This window comes from Ruditapes philippinarum, unplaced genomic scaffold, assembly GCF_026571515.1.
Source record: "Ruditapes philippinarum isolate M1 unplaced genomic scaffold, ASM2657151v2 ctg17405_1_1_1_1, whole genome shotgun sequence".
NCBI classification, from domain to species: domain Eukaryota; kingdom Metazoa; phylum Mollusca; class Bivalvia; order Venerida; family Veneridae; genus Ruditapes; species Ruditapes philippinarum.
Genome location: NW_026853338.1, coordinates 1 through 17,604, shown reverse-complemented (window position 1 = coordinate 17,604; position 17,604 = coordinate 1). Strand labels below are relative to the sequence as shown.

The 17,604-nt window shown below is 34.4% G+C and overlaps 1 protein-coding gene across 2 annotated transcripts; it reads left to right on the top strand.

Annotated features, from left to right (window-relative positions):
• The first annotated feature begins 7 nt into the window (after positions 1-7).
• LOC132736536 (uncharacterized) lies at positions 8-16,936 on the top strand. Of its 2 annotated transcripts, none has more exons than XM_060723679.1 (4): positions 8-1,189; positions 7,471-7,625; positions 12,182-12,215; positions 12,773-16,936. In XM_060723679.1, the coding sequence occupies exons 1-4, from the start codon at positions 1,156-1,158 to the stop codon at positions 12,943-12,945; spliced, it is 396 nt and encodes a 131-aa protein (XP_060579662.1). In that variant the 5' UTR covers positions 8-1,155; the 3' UTR covers positions 12,946-16,936. The 2 variants fall into 2 exon arrangements, with proteins under 2 accessions (XP_060579662.1, XP_060579663.1); XM_060723680.1 differs by lacking the exon at positions 8-1,189 and adding an exon at positions 4,136-6,344.
• Positions 16,937-17,604: the final 668 nt, after the last annotated feature.

Genomic DNA, 17,604 nt, shown 5'->3' with positions numbered 1-17,604 from the left:
AGTACACATATTAAAAAACATGTCCTGTTTCAGTAGTTTTTAGCAAATAATAATGCCTCTTATGAGCCTATTTAGAAGCAACCACAGCCTGGAATTCATTCAAATTTCCTAGCAAATTCACTATTAGAAGCATGTTCTGGTTCAGTGATTCTTCACAAAATTATGCCCCATAGCATTGTTTCAGTTGTAATATTTTGCCTGGTTTATTCTCAACAGCCCCTGAATTGAATTCTTTTAAACTACTTCATTGTCGGGGAGCATCCAACAATGTCCTTGTTTTTTGGTCTCCACTTTTTCTTTTGGTTGTTCCATTGTGCTGTTCCCACATTTTTTCTAGCAACTTTATTTATTAGCTGTGGAGAGCTGTCATATTTAGTAGGAATATATTTTGGGTGGGCCTCTACTCTGTACTTTTGGATGGAGTTTGTGGTCACTTTGGACAAGGTCAAGGTCATGAGTGCAAAAACTAGATTTTTACACTTTCACTTATACTTTCACTTGTATATTAGCTAAGTAGATACCCTAGGTGATCTTCCAAGTTTGGGTAGTACTTGGGTTCACTTTGATCAAGGTCAAAGTAATCAGTGCTAAAACTAGATTTTTACACTTTTGCTTATACAGTCTTTATTTTTGACAGAACAATTTCATATTTGGTAGGAATATTATACTCTATGTGGTCCTCTACATTTGGTTGGAAATCAGGAGCACTGGGGTTAAGGACACCAGTGACCATACAACCTTTTTATTGATAGACAATATAAGGTATCTTAAATACCTGGTCTTCAAAATTTGGGTTGGAGTGAAAGGTCATTTGGGTCAAGGACACCTGTGCTTAATTTTTTATTTTTTACTTTTGCTTATGAAGTCTTTATTTATTAACATCCTTTCATATTTTGTAGAAACATATCTTGTGTAGTCCTCTGAATTTTGTCACCATTGTCAAGGTCAATTATGATAGAAATATAATTTTTACATTTTTTTACATATTTTAATTATAGTATATTGACATAAGAGCACTTTCAGGGAGAATCCATCACCTTTAGCGATATGTCTTGTTTTTCCCGGAATTAAAAATTTTATCCTAAATTGAGGTTTTAATTGTTTAAAAATGTTATTCTATTATATCTATAATTTTATTTGTCAGGAGTTTCTCCTATGATTGGAGAAAACCATACTGTTGTCTGGCGAGGTATTTGTTTTAGATATAAAAACATTTTTACATTTTATTGCACGGCATAGCCCGGGTGTAGATTTTCCAGGGTAAGCCTGGAAGAGAGGCTGGTAAACCCTGGAAAACTATGGAAAAGCATGGAATTTCATGGAAATTCATGGAAAATTGGTATTTTTTCCATGCTATGTGGACTTTTTTTGTCCAGCCATTTCCAGCATTGCTGGAATAGGCTGGAAATTGGCTGGACATTTGGGGTAAAAGCCTGGAAAACCATGGACTTTACTTCCATGTAGCATGGAAAGTGGAACTTAGATTTTTTTGATGCTGGAAATGTGTTAAACTTTCTCTAAGTATGCTGGAAAAAACTTGTAAAAATTACAACAAGAAATCTTACTTTATATATTCAGCACATTATATTGTGAATTTACAAAGAAAATATACAATCATCATTTATTTTAATGCAAGTTACTGTAAATGATTTGAAATTTGACACTTTATACATTTCATGCAGTTTGAAAAGGGTATCTCAGAAAAAATGTCTATGCTAAAGACATAAATGAATTGATTGTTCAAAATACATATTATTATTTAAATAAATTTACATGAAGTTATGTACAATGAAATAATATTCATTTAATTACAGGCTTTAAGTTTAACTATAAATTAATTAAAGTCTGTGATTAAAATTCATTCAGACACTATAATAATCAAGATGGGATTGCATTGTTTGCCATTTTTAAATTGTAAGAATTCATGTTTTTGGATAACAATAAATAATTAAATAAACAAAACAAAACAGTGCATGAAAGAATGTCATAATCTATATTAAATTGATAATATTTAGGAAAATAAATACTACATCCACTGAGATTTTACGCTACACAGATCAGAGATCTGATAAAACTCATTGACCAGCATTTTCTCAACATCTGTGCATGACTAATTTACTCCACTGGTCATTTCAGATCAGGCTGTTCCATGTGATTATTTTGGGGAGAGATAACATTATAAATTTCATATGCAGAAAGTGTCTAGAAAGACATTGCAATCTTTTTTGTACAAAAATTTGTAATGATCTTTAAAACCTATATATCTATTAGCTATTTGATATTTTCTTTTACGCTCAAAGAATAAAAGTTAAAATGATGAGTAGATTAACCCTGCTTTACATAATGATAGACCTGTCCAGTATAACTGTTGTAAATTTTGAATTCTAAGATATCTGGGTCAGCAAAGAGTGCAGAGGATGTTCTTGATATTTAAGCAGTTTTGGAGATATTGTTTTGTTTAAGATTTTAAAGTGTTTAAGTATTGGTATGATAACAATCAGAATCACCTGGGACAAGGAGATATACAACAGAATCAGGTATTTATAAACCTTAAGTTACATTAATGCAGAAACAGGTTATTTATATATATCAAACTATCAACATTTGTAACAAGAGATCAAGGTTGTTTTTATATTTTCAACTTCATGCATTTGTTTTTCTGATAATTGTTTTTAATCTATACAAGTATAATCTGTAAAATATAAATTATTCAATGATTTCTTTATAATGTATATTTTTTAAATGACAATTGTTAGTAGATCTTTTTCATTTCCTACAAATAAAACAAATTAAATCAATTTGATTAAATATGACTAAATGGTACAATCATTAGTTTTGTACAGCTGAACATCATACGATAATCATTTGTTATTTACATGTATGTGTTATGTTTTCAATGATTACATTTTACATTATACAATTACATAACTTGCAGGATGGGTCATAAGTGCTGACTGTGAGAATTACCAGCAGTGTTTAATGATGATGTGCAGTATTAATCCTGAAAAGGTATATTTTTAAATCTCAATATGTGTACTTTTATATTCCATGTCTTTTCTTGAAAAAATACATACTGGGTGATAAATATTGTCACAAATTTACTAAATTCTTATACATGTACAGAGGAATTCTTAAACACTTGTGCACTTTGAAATAAGATATACTGCATTGCTTTAGTATTTTCGAATATGCATAAGCATTATAAGTGAATATTTAATAGTAAATACTGTTGAAACATAAGATTTGATGTTATTAAAAGATACGAAATATAACTGCATAATATTTATATGCAATAAAACATAAGTCATTACCACATCTGTGTTAAATTTATTATGAATTTTATCTTTAAAGGTGAGCACAACCACAAGAAGTTCTAGGAAACAGTCAGACAGAGGACTGGAAATGGACATCAATAAAAGAAATAGTAATTTAAATAATCAGAAACACTTGAAACAAATTTAAGATTAAAAAAGGTTTCTTATTGACAGATTAAGGGCAAAATAATTGCTAAAATTTATAAGACAACCAGAACCTACCAAACCTGCAGCTAGTAAAAAAAAACTGTTTGTGCTATAGTGAATGTAGGATGTTCTATTCTGTATTTGGACTAAAGGATATGTATTAAATTTTGTGAAAGAAATATGTGATCATGTTAAACTAATAAAAATTCCACCCCAAACATTCCTGTGCTGAATTCCATCTCAGAATTTTACATTTTAAGAACATTCAGGGATGCTGGAATTAGGCTGGATTTTTTTCCATGTTATTCCATCAAGGCTGGACTATTTACCATGGTAAAAAGTCCAGCCTCTATGGTTGGCAGACACATGGAATACCCTGGAAAAAAATCCATACTTTTGTTCCAATACTCCATGTACATGGAAAAGCATGGAATAAAGTCCATGCTTTTCCATGGAAAACATGGAAAATATTCCATGCAGCATGGAAAATGTTCCATGTTTTTTCCCTGTTTTTCCAGCCCATTTTTTCTCAGCTTCAGGCTGGAAAAGGCTGGAAAATTTTGTTCCAATACTCCAGCCTCTTATTTTCCATGGAAATCCCTGGAAAAGCATGGACTTTTTACACCCGGGAGCTAAAAGCAGTTTTATCACATAATTAGTATACAATAATATCATATCCATTTTTACCCCTTTTTTCAGCTTTACAAAATGTATTACGAAACTAATCTTCTTAGTAATTGCATTTCATATGAAATTCCAAAATAATTTATTGTTTGTTATGATTTAATGTTAATAGTCCCAAGATTCCTGTTTCTAGAACAATTTATTTTCATCCCATCCTGTATGTCACATAATGGATTTGCCCAGCTTCAAATTTGGAACAGTCCACTTATTTCAATTTGAAAGTACAAAAAATTGAGATGCAAACATTTGTGCTCTGCTGGGGTCAAAGATTGATCAGTATTTTTTTAAGCAGGTTAAGCATTTATTTGCCGCCTTTATTCAAGACCCTGAATTGGAGTCATCAATGTTTGTCTGTATATGTTAATCACTTGCAAACTAGGTTTTGTTCAACAACAGCAAAGCAAAATGGGCCACAGTTCAGAGAATCACAACTTTTTAAAGATGACCAAAAGCTAGAGTGAGGAATATTATTTACCATTATATTTAATCCTATAGAGGTAGCTTAACAGTATTTTCCTGACTTTAGAATTTTTATCTTGACCTTTAAAAGGGGCAATGTTTTTTATGACCTTGCCACCAAAGGGCAAAGGCATATAGTGTTTACCTTGTTCACATGATTGTGTGTTGTGTGCGCAAAAAGTCATTTCTCTTGTGTCCAGTCCATGTCTACTACATGCATGATTTCAAAATAAATTGGTTAAACATGATCACTATAAATAGAGGATGTGTCAGGTGGAAGACTGACACCCAAGTTGAAAAGTCAAGGTCACAGCAAAGGATTGGAGTTGGATTTCATGCCAGTCCATATCATTGGCATGCATGATTCAAATTCAAAATGGATTGGTAGACTTAAATATTATATGCAGACAATGAGTTGCATGATAGTCCTTAATCCCTAGTCAGAGAAAAAGATTGAACTATGTGTTTTGTCATATAGACTGAGTGCAGCTTGCGTTTGTGACCAGTCAATAACCTCTGCATGCATGATGGGATTCAAGGAAGAGAAAGAAGACTGTATTGTGTGCAAGACCCAAATCTCCACCTTGAAAGTTTTAAAGTTTAAAGATGGTGGCAGTCAATGGTGAAATTAATATGTACAGCTTAAAAACTCTTGTCATTCCTTGATGGTTTGACAAAATATTTGGCACAATCACATTCATACCACAGTTGGGTAATTTGCAAAATCCATGTTTGCATATTCAAGGTCAAGCTAGCAGATGGAAGTCAAAGGTCTGCCTTTATCTTTGGTTTAACTCTTTTTATCTTCTGTAATGGATTGTCAAAACAGATCTTCACCATGGTCATAGGGTGTGTCACCTGCAACACCTAAGTCACAGTTAACTGATATACATGTGTAGTATGGCAGGAGCATATGTGTCCTATAGACATTTTTCTAGTTTTCCCTTATGGTTTTGTCATAGTTTCACAAAGTAAATGGTGCTAGTTTTCTATTACAATTAAAGTAGTTTGTGTAATTATTTTACAACTAAGAAATTTATTCAACAATCAGCAATGAATATATTTTAATTATGAAATTAATATTTACAATTTTTGTAAGATAGATGAATCATACTGTCCCAGCCAATAAAGACCTAAGTCCATTTGCTTTAATTTAGAAGCGTAAAGGTTAAAATGAAAAAAATTTATAACATATTCTTGTAGTTTAAAGGTTATTGTCCTGATGCCTTATCATTTAGCTCTTGAAAAGTAAAATACCTTTCCACATTCACATTGAATAATAAAATGGTATGAAAATGCAGTATGAACCAAATGGAAAGCTCAGGGAAGATTACCTTGCTTATATTCATATTTAGCTAGTCTAGGTTGTATCAAAAATATGTGCTAAACAAAATTTCTAATCAAATCATTTTATATCAATTATTTGAAGTATCTTCTGGTTTGTTTCTTGAATTTAATTTTCAATAAAGAAATAATTGATATACTTTTGCAAATTTATTTACAATTTTGTAAGAGTTATTGCCTTTGAATGGCAAAATTGTCATGATAATTATTATATGTTCCATTTCTCGTTTGTTTGGGAGGGGGTTGCATTTTTATTGACTGAAAAGATGTTTTTGAAATATTATGATGGTTAGAGGTTTTGTTTAGTAAGTAGTAAAGTGTCAGTTATTATTAACAATAATGATAAAGTATAGTATGATACTATTGTAGCTGGGTATACATGGGTTGCTGATAATGGTGAGTTTATGTACAATGGCTTACACATGTGACTTGTAGCTTTGGTCATGTGACTTAAGGCTTAAATGAACATGTGACTGAAGGCTTTGGTCATGTGACTTTAGGCTTATTTGAACATGTGACTGAAAGCTTTGGTCATGTGACATAAGGCTTTAAAGAACATGTGACTGAAAACTTTGGTCATGTGACTACAAGCTCAAATAAACATGTGACTGAAAGCTTTGGTCATGTGACTTAATGCTTAATTGAACATGTGACTGAAAGCTTTGGTCATGTGACTTAAGGCTTAAAATGGTCATATGACACACTGTTTTATTTTTGCTTTTCTGTAAATCTTTGTTACTGTATTTTGAACAAGTTTGCTGCTGGTGTTTGAAAGTTTTTTTTTTTGTCATTATTTTGCATAAAGATAAAAACAAACACATATATATCAAGTAATGTGAATAATAAGTATGGATTAAAATACTATAATATGTATAGCATACATATAGTAAAGAGAGAAAGATAAAAAAAGAAAAAGAAAAAAGAAGTGAAAATAATTATAAGTATAGTTAAATAAGTAAAATACTCATAAGCTGAACCATTTTTCTTGGCAAGAGTGCAGTTCAGTTAACAACACAAGCTTTGTGTGATCAGAGACACGTGTGCCTGTAATTTTCTGCTTTTTTCAGCGTTTCATTTCAGGTTATTTACCACATTTACATATAAGACATTGTTTCTTTTTATAATATATACGTAATACATACATTTTTTCACAGTAGTTTAAGAGTGAGAGTGTTTTAAGCTTGGTGAGATGGTGGAGGAAATGTTTAGTTTTCATGTTTGATCTTGTGCAGATATTTCCTTATCATTTATGTAATTATATGTTCATGATAATTTAACAATCTTTTAAGCTGTTCATTTACATAACTTCTTTACATTTCAGGGAAATTTTCTCAATGTTTACATAATTTTACTTTTGCATGATTCAGTTCTGTTTTTTTTCTCTCTCTTTCTTGTTTGCCCTATTTGTCTTTAACACTGCATGTTTAAATTAAGTAACATCTGGTTCCTAACTTTATGTAAAAAAACAATAATTAAAGATGAATCTAGTACCTGGCATCATGGTGAAAGTGATATATTTCAGAGATGAACATGGAGGAGCTGATGGGGTCAGGGGTGCTGAGTTCTAGCGCAAGTCAGACTGAGCGTCGCTCAAGTCGTCATCACATCCTCGAAGTTTCTGAGGCTCAGAAACGACAAGAATTGCTACAGCAACAACAGTTGCAGGTGCGGAGACCGGTAAGTCACAACTTTTAACTTGTCCCTGGTTACTAGTATTAATCCTTAATCTGCTAAATTTTTATGCCCCCGCCATGTAATGGCCGGGGCATATAGTGTTACCCTGTTCCGTCCTTCCGTCCTTCCGTCCTTCCGTCATTCCGTCATTCTGTCATTCCGTCATCATCAGTTTCCGCTCATTATCTTAGTAACGGTTGCACATATTCAACTCAAATTTGGCATATGGATATGTCATGAGAAAATACAGGTCAAGTTCGAATTTGGTCATGGTTCGATGATTTTTGGCAGAGTTATGCCCCTTTTACTTTGAAAATAATATGAAATTTTCAGTTTCCGTTCATTATCTCCCCAACGGTACAACACATTCAAATCAAATTTGACATATGGATATGTCATGAGAAAATACAGGTCAAGTTTGAATTTGGTCATGGTTCGATGATTTTTGGCAGAGTAATGCCCCTTTTACTTTGAAAATAATATGAAATTTTCAGTTTCCGTTCATTATCTCCCTAACGATACAACACATTCAAATCAAATTTGACATATGGATATGTCATGAGAAAATACAGGTCAAGTTCGAATTTGGTCATGGTTCGATGATTTTTGGCAGAGTTATGCCCCTTTTACTTTGAAAATAATATGAAATTTTCAGTTTCCGTTCATTTTCTACTTAACGGTACAACACATTCAAATCAAATTTGACATATGGATATGTCATGAGAAAATACAGGTCAAGTTTGAATTTGGTCATGGTTCGATGATTTTTGGCAGAGTTATGCCCCTTTTACTTTGAAAATAATATGAAATTTTCAGTTTCCGTTCATTATCTCCCCAACGGTACAACACATTCAAATCAAATTTGACATATGGATATGTCATGAGAAAATACAGGTCAAGTTCGAATTTGGTCATGGTTTGATGATTTTTGGCAGAGTTATGCCCCTTTTACTTTGAAAATAATATGAAATTTTCAGTTTCCGTTTATTATCTCCCCAACGGTACAACACATTCAACTCAAATTTGACATATGGATATGTCATGAGAAAATACAGGTCAAGTTTGAATTTGGTCATGGTTCGATGATTTTTGGCAGAGTTATGCTCCTTTTACTTTGAAAATAATATGAAATTTTCAGTTTCTGTTTATTATCTCCCCAACAGTACAACACATTCAACTCAAATTTCACATATGGATATGTTTTTGGAATGCCCAGGCCAAGTTCGAATTTGGTCATGGTTCAATGATTTTTGGCAGAGTAATGCCCCTTTCACTTTGAAAATAATATGAAATTTACAGTTTCTGTTCATTATCTACCCAACAGTGTTACATATTCAACTCAAATTTGACATATGGATATGTCAAAGGAATGGGCAGGTCAAGTTGGAATTTGGTCATGGTTCGATGATTTTTTGGCAGAGTTATGTCCCTTTCACTTTGAAAATAATATAGATACATCTTAGGAAACTTATCTTTCTTGAATATTGGAAAAAATTTGAACTTTCAGTTTCAGCACTCATACTTTTGTGGAAATGTATGTAGCCATTATTTTGGCTACAAATATGAAATATGCTATTTTCAAAAGGTTAAGACTGAATAATTTCAGTGCCTTGAACATTGTATGAAAATGGTTTGTGTAAACGTTGAAAAGTTTTAAGGGCTTTGAACTTAAAATGAAAACAATAATTTGTGCAAACAAATTTGGAACTAAATATTATAACATCTGAAATTTTGGCTGCATGCGGGGGCATCCGTGGCATGATGACACATTTCTAGTTGTAATGGATTTGCCCAGCTTTGAATTTAGGACAATCCATTCTAAGTTTAAGGGAAAGCAATATTAAATTACAAAAAATAAGCTAGTTGTACCAACAGTATAGAGCCTGGTCAGACTACACTGATGCATCTGGTTCTATGATGAGGGTAAAGACTTATCACTTGGTTTCAGCAGGTTAAGGGTTAATATATTTAAGGATTTATCTCTAAGAATAAGAATAAATTTTGGTATTCTAATTTTCATGTTTGTGCTATTTGATGAAAAGTAAAACCGTACATTATATATTTGTTGTGTGCATTTCAATGGCACACAATTTAAATGATTGATTTGGTTTGTTTCCCCACATTGATTATACAGTCAAACGTGTATTAAGCGACCGGGCAAGGGAAACACCCAAAACGGTCGCTTAATGAAACGGTCTCTTAAGACAGTCAGCATGATATAAAAGTCAAAATTTATAAATGACATCTTTTTTATTCGGTGGGATTGTTTTTCAACTTCATTTTTATATAAATGTTGAAAAAAAAGTACGTTCCGATAATCTAAATGGATGCAAATGTAAAAAATAACTTTCTGATATTTATTGACAAAACAGTTTCAAGATCCATTACGTACATGTTTGACATTTTTTCCAGAATTTTTTAACTTCTCCGTTGTTTTTCCTTGTCTCCAACACGAAAACCCTATTAGTGAAGATGTTTCCTGTTGTGCATTTTTTTCATTTGAAATGAACAAACTACATCTATTTGTTACGATTAATTTAATGGCTGATCAAGTTCAAGGTCAATTCAATGCAGTCTAAATGTCAACAAGCGAAGCGTATACACCATCTCAGTATGGGCGGAGTGTTGCATTGTTTATCCGATATTATTATGCCCCCCTTCGAAGAAGAGGGGGTATATTGTTTTGCTAATGTCTGTCTGTCTGTCTGTCGGTCCGTCCGTTGGTCTGTCAGTCTGTCCGTCGGTAGACCACATGGTTTCCGCTGATTATCTTGAAAAGAATTTATCACAAAGTCTTCATATTTTACATAGTGATTGGTCATAACTAGTAGATGACCCCTATTGATTTTGGGGTCACTAGGTCAAAAGTCAAGGTCACAGGGGCCTTAAAAAGTCAAAATGGTTTCCGCTCATTATCTTAAAAAGTATGTATCACAAAGTCTTCATATTTCACACAGTGATTGGTCATCACTAGTAGATGACCCCTATTGATTTTGGGGTCACTAGGTCAAAGGTCAAGGTCACAGGGACCTTAAATGTCAAAATGGTTTCCGCTGATTATCTTGAAAAGTATGTATCACAAAAGTCTTCATATTTCACATAGTGATTGGTCATAACTAGTAGATGACCCCTATTGATTTTGGGGTCACTAGGTTAAAGGTCAAGGTCACAGGGGCTTTAAATGTCAAAATGGTTTCCGCTGATTATCTTGAAAAGTATTCATCACAAAGTCTTCATGTTTCACATAGTGATTGGTCATAACTAGTAGATGACCCCTATTGATTTTGGGGTCACTAGGTTAAAGGTCAAGGTCACAGGGACCTTAAATGTCAAAATGGTTTCCGCTGATAATCTTAAAAAGTATGTATCACAAAGTCTTCATATTTCACACAGTGATTGGTCATAACTAGTAAATGACCCCTATTGATTTTAGGGTCACTAGGTCAAAGGTCAAGGTCACAGGGACCTTAAAATGTGAAAATAATTTCTGCTGATTATCTTAAAAAGAATTCATCACAAAGTCTTCATATTTCACATAGTGATTGGTCATCACTAGTAGATGACTCCTATTGATTTTAGGGTCACTAGGTCAAAGGTCAAGGTCACAGGGGCCTTAAATGTCAAAATGGTTTCCGCTGATTATCTTGAAAAGTATGTATCACAAAGTTTTCATATTTCACATAGTGATTGGTCATCACTAGTAGATGACTCCTATTGATTTTGGGGTCACTAGGTCAAAGGTCAAGGTCACAGGGACCTTAAAATGTGAAAATGGTTTCCGCTGATTATCTTGAAAAGTATTCATCACAAAGTCTTCATATTTCACACAGTGATTGGTCATCACTAGTAGATGACCCCTATTGATTTTGGGGTCACTAGGTCAAAGGTCAAGGTCACAGGGGCCTTAAATGTCAAAAGGGTTTCCGCTGATTATCTTGAAAAGTATTCATCACAAAGTCTTCATATTTCACCTAGTTATTGGTCATAAGTATTAGATGACCTCTATTGATTTAGGGGTCATTAGGTCAAAGGTCAATGTCACATGGGCCTAAAATGTCAAAATGGTTTCCGTTGATTTTTCCATAATTGAACACTTCCATGTACCCATTTTTGGCAAGTTTCTTTAATAAAATTACCAATTATGTGAGTCAATGGCTAGAAAGGGGGGTATATGTGTCGTTCGACATTCTTGTTGGACTTAACTTCATTTGCATACGCTAAAACGGTATGGGAAATAGTTTTTCACACGTTTATTGTTGTGTTTTGATTGTTGACACTTGTGACATAACGAGGTGGCGTTCTCTAAAAACACAATTACTTGACAGGTAAAAGTGGTCGTTTAATGAAAAGATTGATGTCAATTAGGTGATTCATTAGCGGTCGCTGGACGCGTTGAGCAAAAGTCGCTTAATACATTAAAGATATAGAGAGAAAATGATGGGGGGGAATTTAAAGTGGTCGTTTAAGACAAAAGTCGCTTAATACACGTGGTCGCATGGGCAAGTTAGACTGTATATTGTTGTTTAATTTTGATAACAATCATGATTTTATATTTGTAGGAGAAAAGTGCTTCCAGACAAGATGAAAAACTAGGTGATTATTTTGTTCCCATCATTTATTGTACCCAGTATCTGATGATTTATCATTAAATAATTATGTTATTTTCAACCATCTAAAATTAAAACTTATCACTGCATTATAGTGTCTTAAAAACTAAAACTCAATGTTGAATAATGAATTTAATGCTCCAGTTAAATGAGTCAGGTGTTTACCTTCTTAAGTCACCACACTACTGACATTGTGGATTTTTCTTTTTTCATTTTTGGTAACTTAATCTCAAGATACATGTATATGCCAAAGTCAAAATTAATGCTCTTCAGGTATTCAATGGAAATTTTACTATTTAAATGTCCAGGGATTTAAAAAAGTCAAAATCTTTTGAATAGTTTGTTGGGGTTATCATTGATAGGCATATAATATGTTATAATGTAATTAATTGTCAAGGATTTAAAGATAAAAATGAGATTTTATCAAACATGCTCTCACAATTTGTCAGTTTTGTGTTTCATCATTTGAGTCCCTAAAAGTTCTTTAATATTAATAATTTGGTGGATAAATTTAATTAACTATTCAAATTTATATCTGTACAGGTGGTTTGTCAAGTCGTCTACGTGCCCAGATACCATCAGCTACATTTGTGAACTACGACACATTCAAGATCTCACAAATGAATATAGATAAAGATGGGAAGACACCTGATGATTCAGTAAAAGATGAGGAAACAAAAGAAAAAGGTAAAATTTTCTTTGCCTTAAATTTCTAAGGTTCAATAACATTAATGAAATAATGTCAAACTTTCGAGCATGTATGAAAAGCAAGTTGATCAGAGTTGTATGTTTTTCATTGGTGCTAGGTTGTTTTGTTTGCATGAGATTACTGGTAATTATCTGCTAGTCTTGTAAGTTTGATATAAAGCATATTTATGTTATTATATTGTTAAATTATTTTACTGTTTTTTTTCATTGCTATGAAAATATTGCTGAAGATGTGGGGAAACATGTGATTAACTGGTGCTTGAAAGACTTTTATTGTACATGTACAGGAACTTAATATGGTGAAGAAACTCCACTGAGGTCAAAAGTCTAAAAACAAAAAGAAAACAAAAACAAAATTTCATAGATCAGCTTAGCACTTAAAACAAAAAAGATATGCAAAAGATATCTGAGATATACACATAAAAATAAAAAGAAAATCCTACATTTCTGTGCTGTTCTTAATAGCCCAATTTTAGTGAAAGTCATTGCAGCACTTCTCAATTATGGGTCATTTTTCACAATAAGAATATTAAAATTCTGCACACAAGTTTTTAGTCTAGACCTACATCAAATTTAATCTCAAGATTATTACAAAAAATTATTTCCCTTCATGAGCAAAAAACCTCAGTAGATTCCTTTTAATATTGTTTTGTTAGCAAGTAATTTTTATACCCCCGCACAACAAAGTTGTAAGGGGGGTATACTGGATTCAGCTTGTCCGTCAGGCTGTCTGGCGGTTTTTTCTTGTCCGACCAATAACTTAAGATTCCTTTGACCCACAGTCTTCATAATAGGCATGGAGGTTAGTCATGATAAGTAGATGACCCCTATTGATTTTGAGGTCACCAGGTCAAAGGTCACAGGGACCTTGACTTCAAAAAGCTTATCCGCCCAATAACTTAAGATTCCTTTGACCTACAGTCTTCATATTTTGCATGGAGGTTAGTCATGATTAGTAGATGACCCCTATTGATTTAAAGGTCACCAGGTCAAAGGTCAAGGTCACAGGGACCTTGACTTCAAAAAGCTTGTCCGCCCAATAGGTTAAGATTCCTTTGACCTACAGTCTTCATATTTGGCATGGAGGTTAGTCATGATTAGTAGATGACCCCTGTTGATTTTGAGGTCACCAGGTCAAAGGTCAAGGTCACAGGGGCCTTGACTGCAAAAAGCTTGTCTGCCCAATAACATAAGATTCCTTTGACCCACAGTTTTCATTTTTGGCATGGAGATTAGTCATGATTAGTAGATGACCCCTATTGATTTTGAGGTCACCAGGTCAAAGGTCAAGGTCACAGGGGCCTTGACTTCAAAAGCTTGTCCGCCCAATAACTTAAGATTGCTTTGACCCACAGTCTTCATATTTGGCATTAAGGTTAGTCATGATTAGTAGATGACCCCTATCGACTTTGAGGTCACCAGGTCAAAGGTAAAGGTCACAGGGGGCTTTGACTTCAAAAAAGCTTGTCCGCCCAATTACTTAAGATTCCTTTGACCCACAGTCTTCATATTTGGCATGGAGGTTAGTCATGATAAGTAGATGACCCCTATTGGACTTTGAGGTCACCAGGTCAAAGGTCAAAGTCACAGGGGCCTTGACTTCAAAAAGCTTGTCCGCCCAATAACTTAATATTCCTTTGACCCACAGTCTTCATATTTGGCATGGAGGTTAGTCATGATTAGTAGATGACCCCTATTGACTTTGAGGTCACCAGGTCATGGTCACAGGGGCCTTGACTTAAAAAAGCTTGTCCGCCCAATAACTTAAGATTCCTTTGACCCACAGTCTTCATATTTGGCATGGAGGTTAGTCATGATTAGTAGATGACCCCTATTGACTTTAAGGTCAACAGGTTAAAGGTCAAGGTCACAGGGGCCTTGACTATAAAAAGCTTGTCTGCTCAATAACTTAAGATTCCTTTGACTGTGGTGACCCACAGTCTTCATATTTGGCATGGAGGTTAGTCATGATTAGTAGATGACCCCTATTGATTTTGAGGACACTGGATCAAAGGTCAAGGTCACAGGGACTTTGACTTCAAAAAGTTTATCTGCCCAATAACTTAAGATTGCTTTGACCCACAGTCTTCATATTTGGCATTAAGGTTAGTCATGATTAGTAGATGACCCCTATCGACTTTGAGGTCACCAGGTCAAAGGTAAAGGTCACAGTGGGCTTTGACTTCAAAAAGCTTGTCCGCCCATTAACTTAAGATTCCTTTGACCCACAGTCTTCGTATTTGGCATGGATGTTGATCATGACCATAAGGTGACCCTATTGATTTTGAGGTCACTGGGTTAACGGTCAAGGTCACAGGGACCTTGACAAAAAAAAATCTTTTCCTCTCAATTGCTTAAGAATATCTGTGCAGTGTATTGTTTTGTTTTTTTTACATTTGAAGCATGTAGAATACATAACTTAGCAATGCACTGGCTTAGTAACCGAGGTTGTCTTGAGCTTTAAATGTCCACTGTTGATTCTGACAAAGTGGTATGCGGGGGTATTCAGGCCATGAAAGTGGCAGTTCTAGTTTTTTCAGAATTTGCTATAGTCTTAGTTATGACCTGTTGTTTTTCTCTGCAGAAATATTGCCAGATATTTTGTTAAAAAAATAAAAGTGTTTTTTTGGGTTTTTTTTTTTTTTCAGTAATAAATATAGGGCAAATTAGATTCAAATTAAAAAAGAGACACATGTACTTGTTCTTAATTATGTCTCCCCCACCTCGGGGGGAGACATATTGTTTTTGCCCTGTCCGTCCGTCAGTCCGTCCGTCCGTCAGTCCGTCCGTCAGTCCGTCCGTCCATTCTTCGTTTCCGGACGATAACTAGAGTTCCTTTTGACCTACAGCTCTCAAACTTCATAGGATGAATGGTCTTATTGAGCAGATGATCCCTATTGTTTTTGGGGTCAGTAGTTCAAAGGTCAAGGTCACAGTGACCGTTGGTCAATTTCTCGTTTCCGGATGATAACTAGAGTTCCTTTTGACCTACAGCCCTCAAACTTCATAGGATGATTGGTCTTATAGAGCTGATGATCCTATTGTTTTTGGGGTCAGTAGGTCAAAGGTCAAGGTCACACTGACCGTTGGTCAATTTCTCGTTTCCGGATGATAACTAGAGTTCCTTTAGACCTACAGACCTCAAACTTCATAGGACTGATGATTGGTCTTATTGAGCAGATGATCCCTATTGTTTTTGGGGTCAGTAGTTCAAAGGTCAAGGTCACAGTGACCGTTGGTCAATTTCTCGTTTCCGGATGATAACTAGAGTTCCTTTTGACCTACAGCCCTCAAACTTCATAGGATGATTGGTCTTATAGAGCAGATGATCCCTATTGTTTTTGGGGTCAGTAGGTCAAAGGTCAAGGTCACAGTGACCGTTGGTCAATTTCTCGTTTCCGGATGATAACTAGAGTTCCTTTTGACCTACAGCCCTCAAACTTCATAGGATGATTGGTCTTATAGAGCAGATGATCCCTATTGTTTTTTTTGGGTCAGTAGGTCAAAGGTCAAGGTCACAGTGACCGTTGGTCAATTTCTCATTTCCGGATGATAACTAGAGTTCCTTTTGACCTACAACCCTCAAACTTCATAGGATGATTGGTCTTATTCATCAAATGATCCCTATTGTTTTAATGGTCAGTAGGTCAAAGGTCAAGGTCACAGCGACCGTTGGTTAATTTCTCCTTTCCGGATGATAACTAGAGTTCCTTTAGACCTACAACCCTCAAACTTCATAGGATGATTGGTCTTATTGAGCAGATGATCCCTCTTGTTTATGGGGTCAGTAGGTCAAAGGTTAAGGTCACAGTGACCATTGGTCATTTTCTCATTTCCGGATGATAACTAGAGTTCTTATCAGTGAGGACATTTAACTATTATTGATATATCAGTGATATATCAGTTGTCTGGTTTTATATACTCTGTTCTTTTATCTCCATTTCCATTCCTGTTTCCATTCACAGTTATTCTCAGCAGTGGGGGAGACATGCGCTTTTTTACAAAAGCATCCTCTAGTTTGAAATTTGTTTGATGATTTTATTATAAAAAAATGCATAAACATTACTCAATGTATTTTTCATGAAAAAAGTTCAAATATGATTTAAAAACCCTTTTTGATTAGCAATGGGCTGTTGTCCTCCCTGCCAAATTTGGCAGCTGACTATTGTTCTTCTGCAAAATTGTCCTTGCGAAATTTAGCTGTGGGCTATTGTCCTTGCCAAATTTAGCTATGGGCTATTGTCCTCCTTAGTGGTTTAGTGTCCGCCTTGCCAAATTCAGGAGTGGGCTATTGTCCTCCTTGCCATATTTAGCAGTGGGCTATTCTCCTCCTTGCCAAATTTAGCTGTGGGCTATTGTCCTTGCCAAATTTAGCTGTGGGCTATTCTCCTCCTTGCCAAATTTAGCTGTGGGCTATTCTCCTCCTTGCCAAATTTGGCTGTGGGCTATTGTCCTTGCCAAATTTAGCAGTGGGCTATTGTCTTCCTTGCCAAATTTAGCAGTGGGCTATTGTCTTCCTTGCCAAATTTAGCAATGGGTTATTAGCCAATGGGGTTTTGTCCAAGTGAGCTAAAATCCCATTGGGTTCTCCCCAGGTCGTGTTCTCTAGAATACAAAAGAACTTCTGTAACTTTTACCTATACATGAATTAAAAAAAAATTTTTTTG

Coding starts and splice junctions, on each gene's coding strand:
- LOC132736536 (XM_060723679.1), top strand. CDS start 1,156: ATGATTGGAGAAAACCATACTGTTGTCTGGCGAG. Junction 1,190..7,470: donor CCATACTGTTGTCTGGCGAG/GTATTTGTTTTA, acceptor GATATATTTCAG/AGATGAACATGGAGGAGCTG. Junction 12,216..12,772: donor CAGACAAGATGAAAAACTAG/GTGATTATTTTG, acceptor ATATCTGTACAG/GTGGTTTGTCAAGTCGTCTA.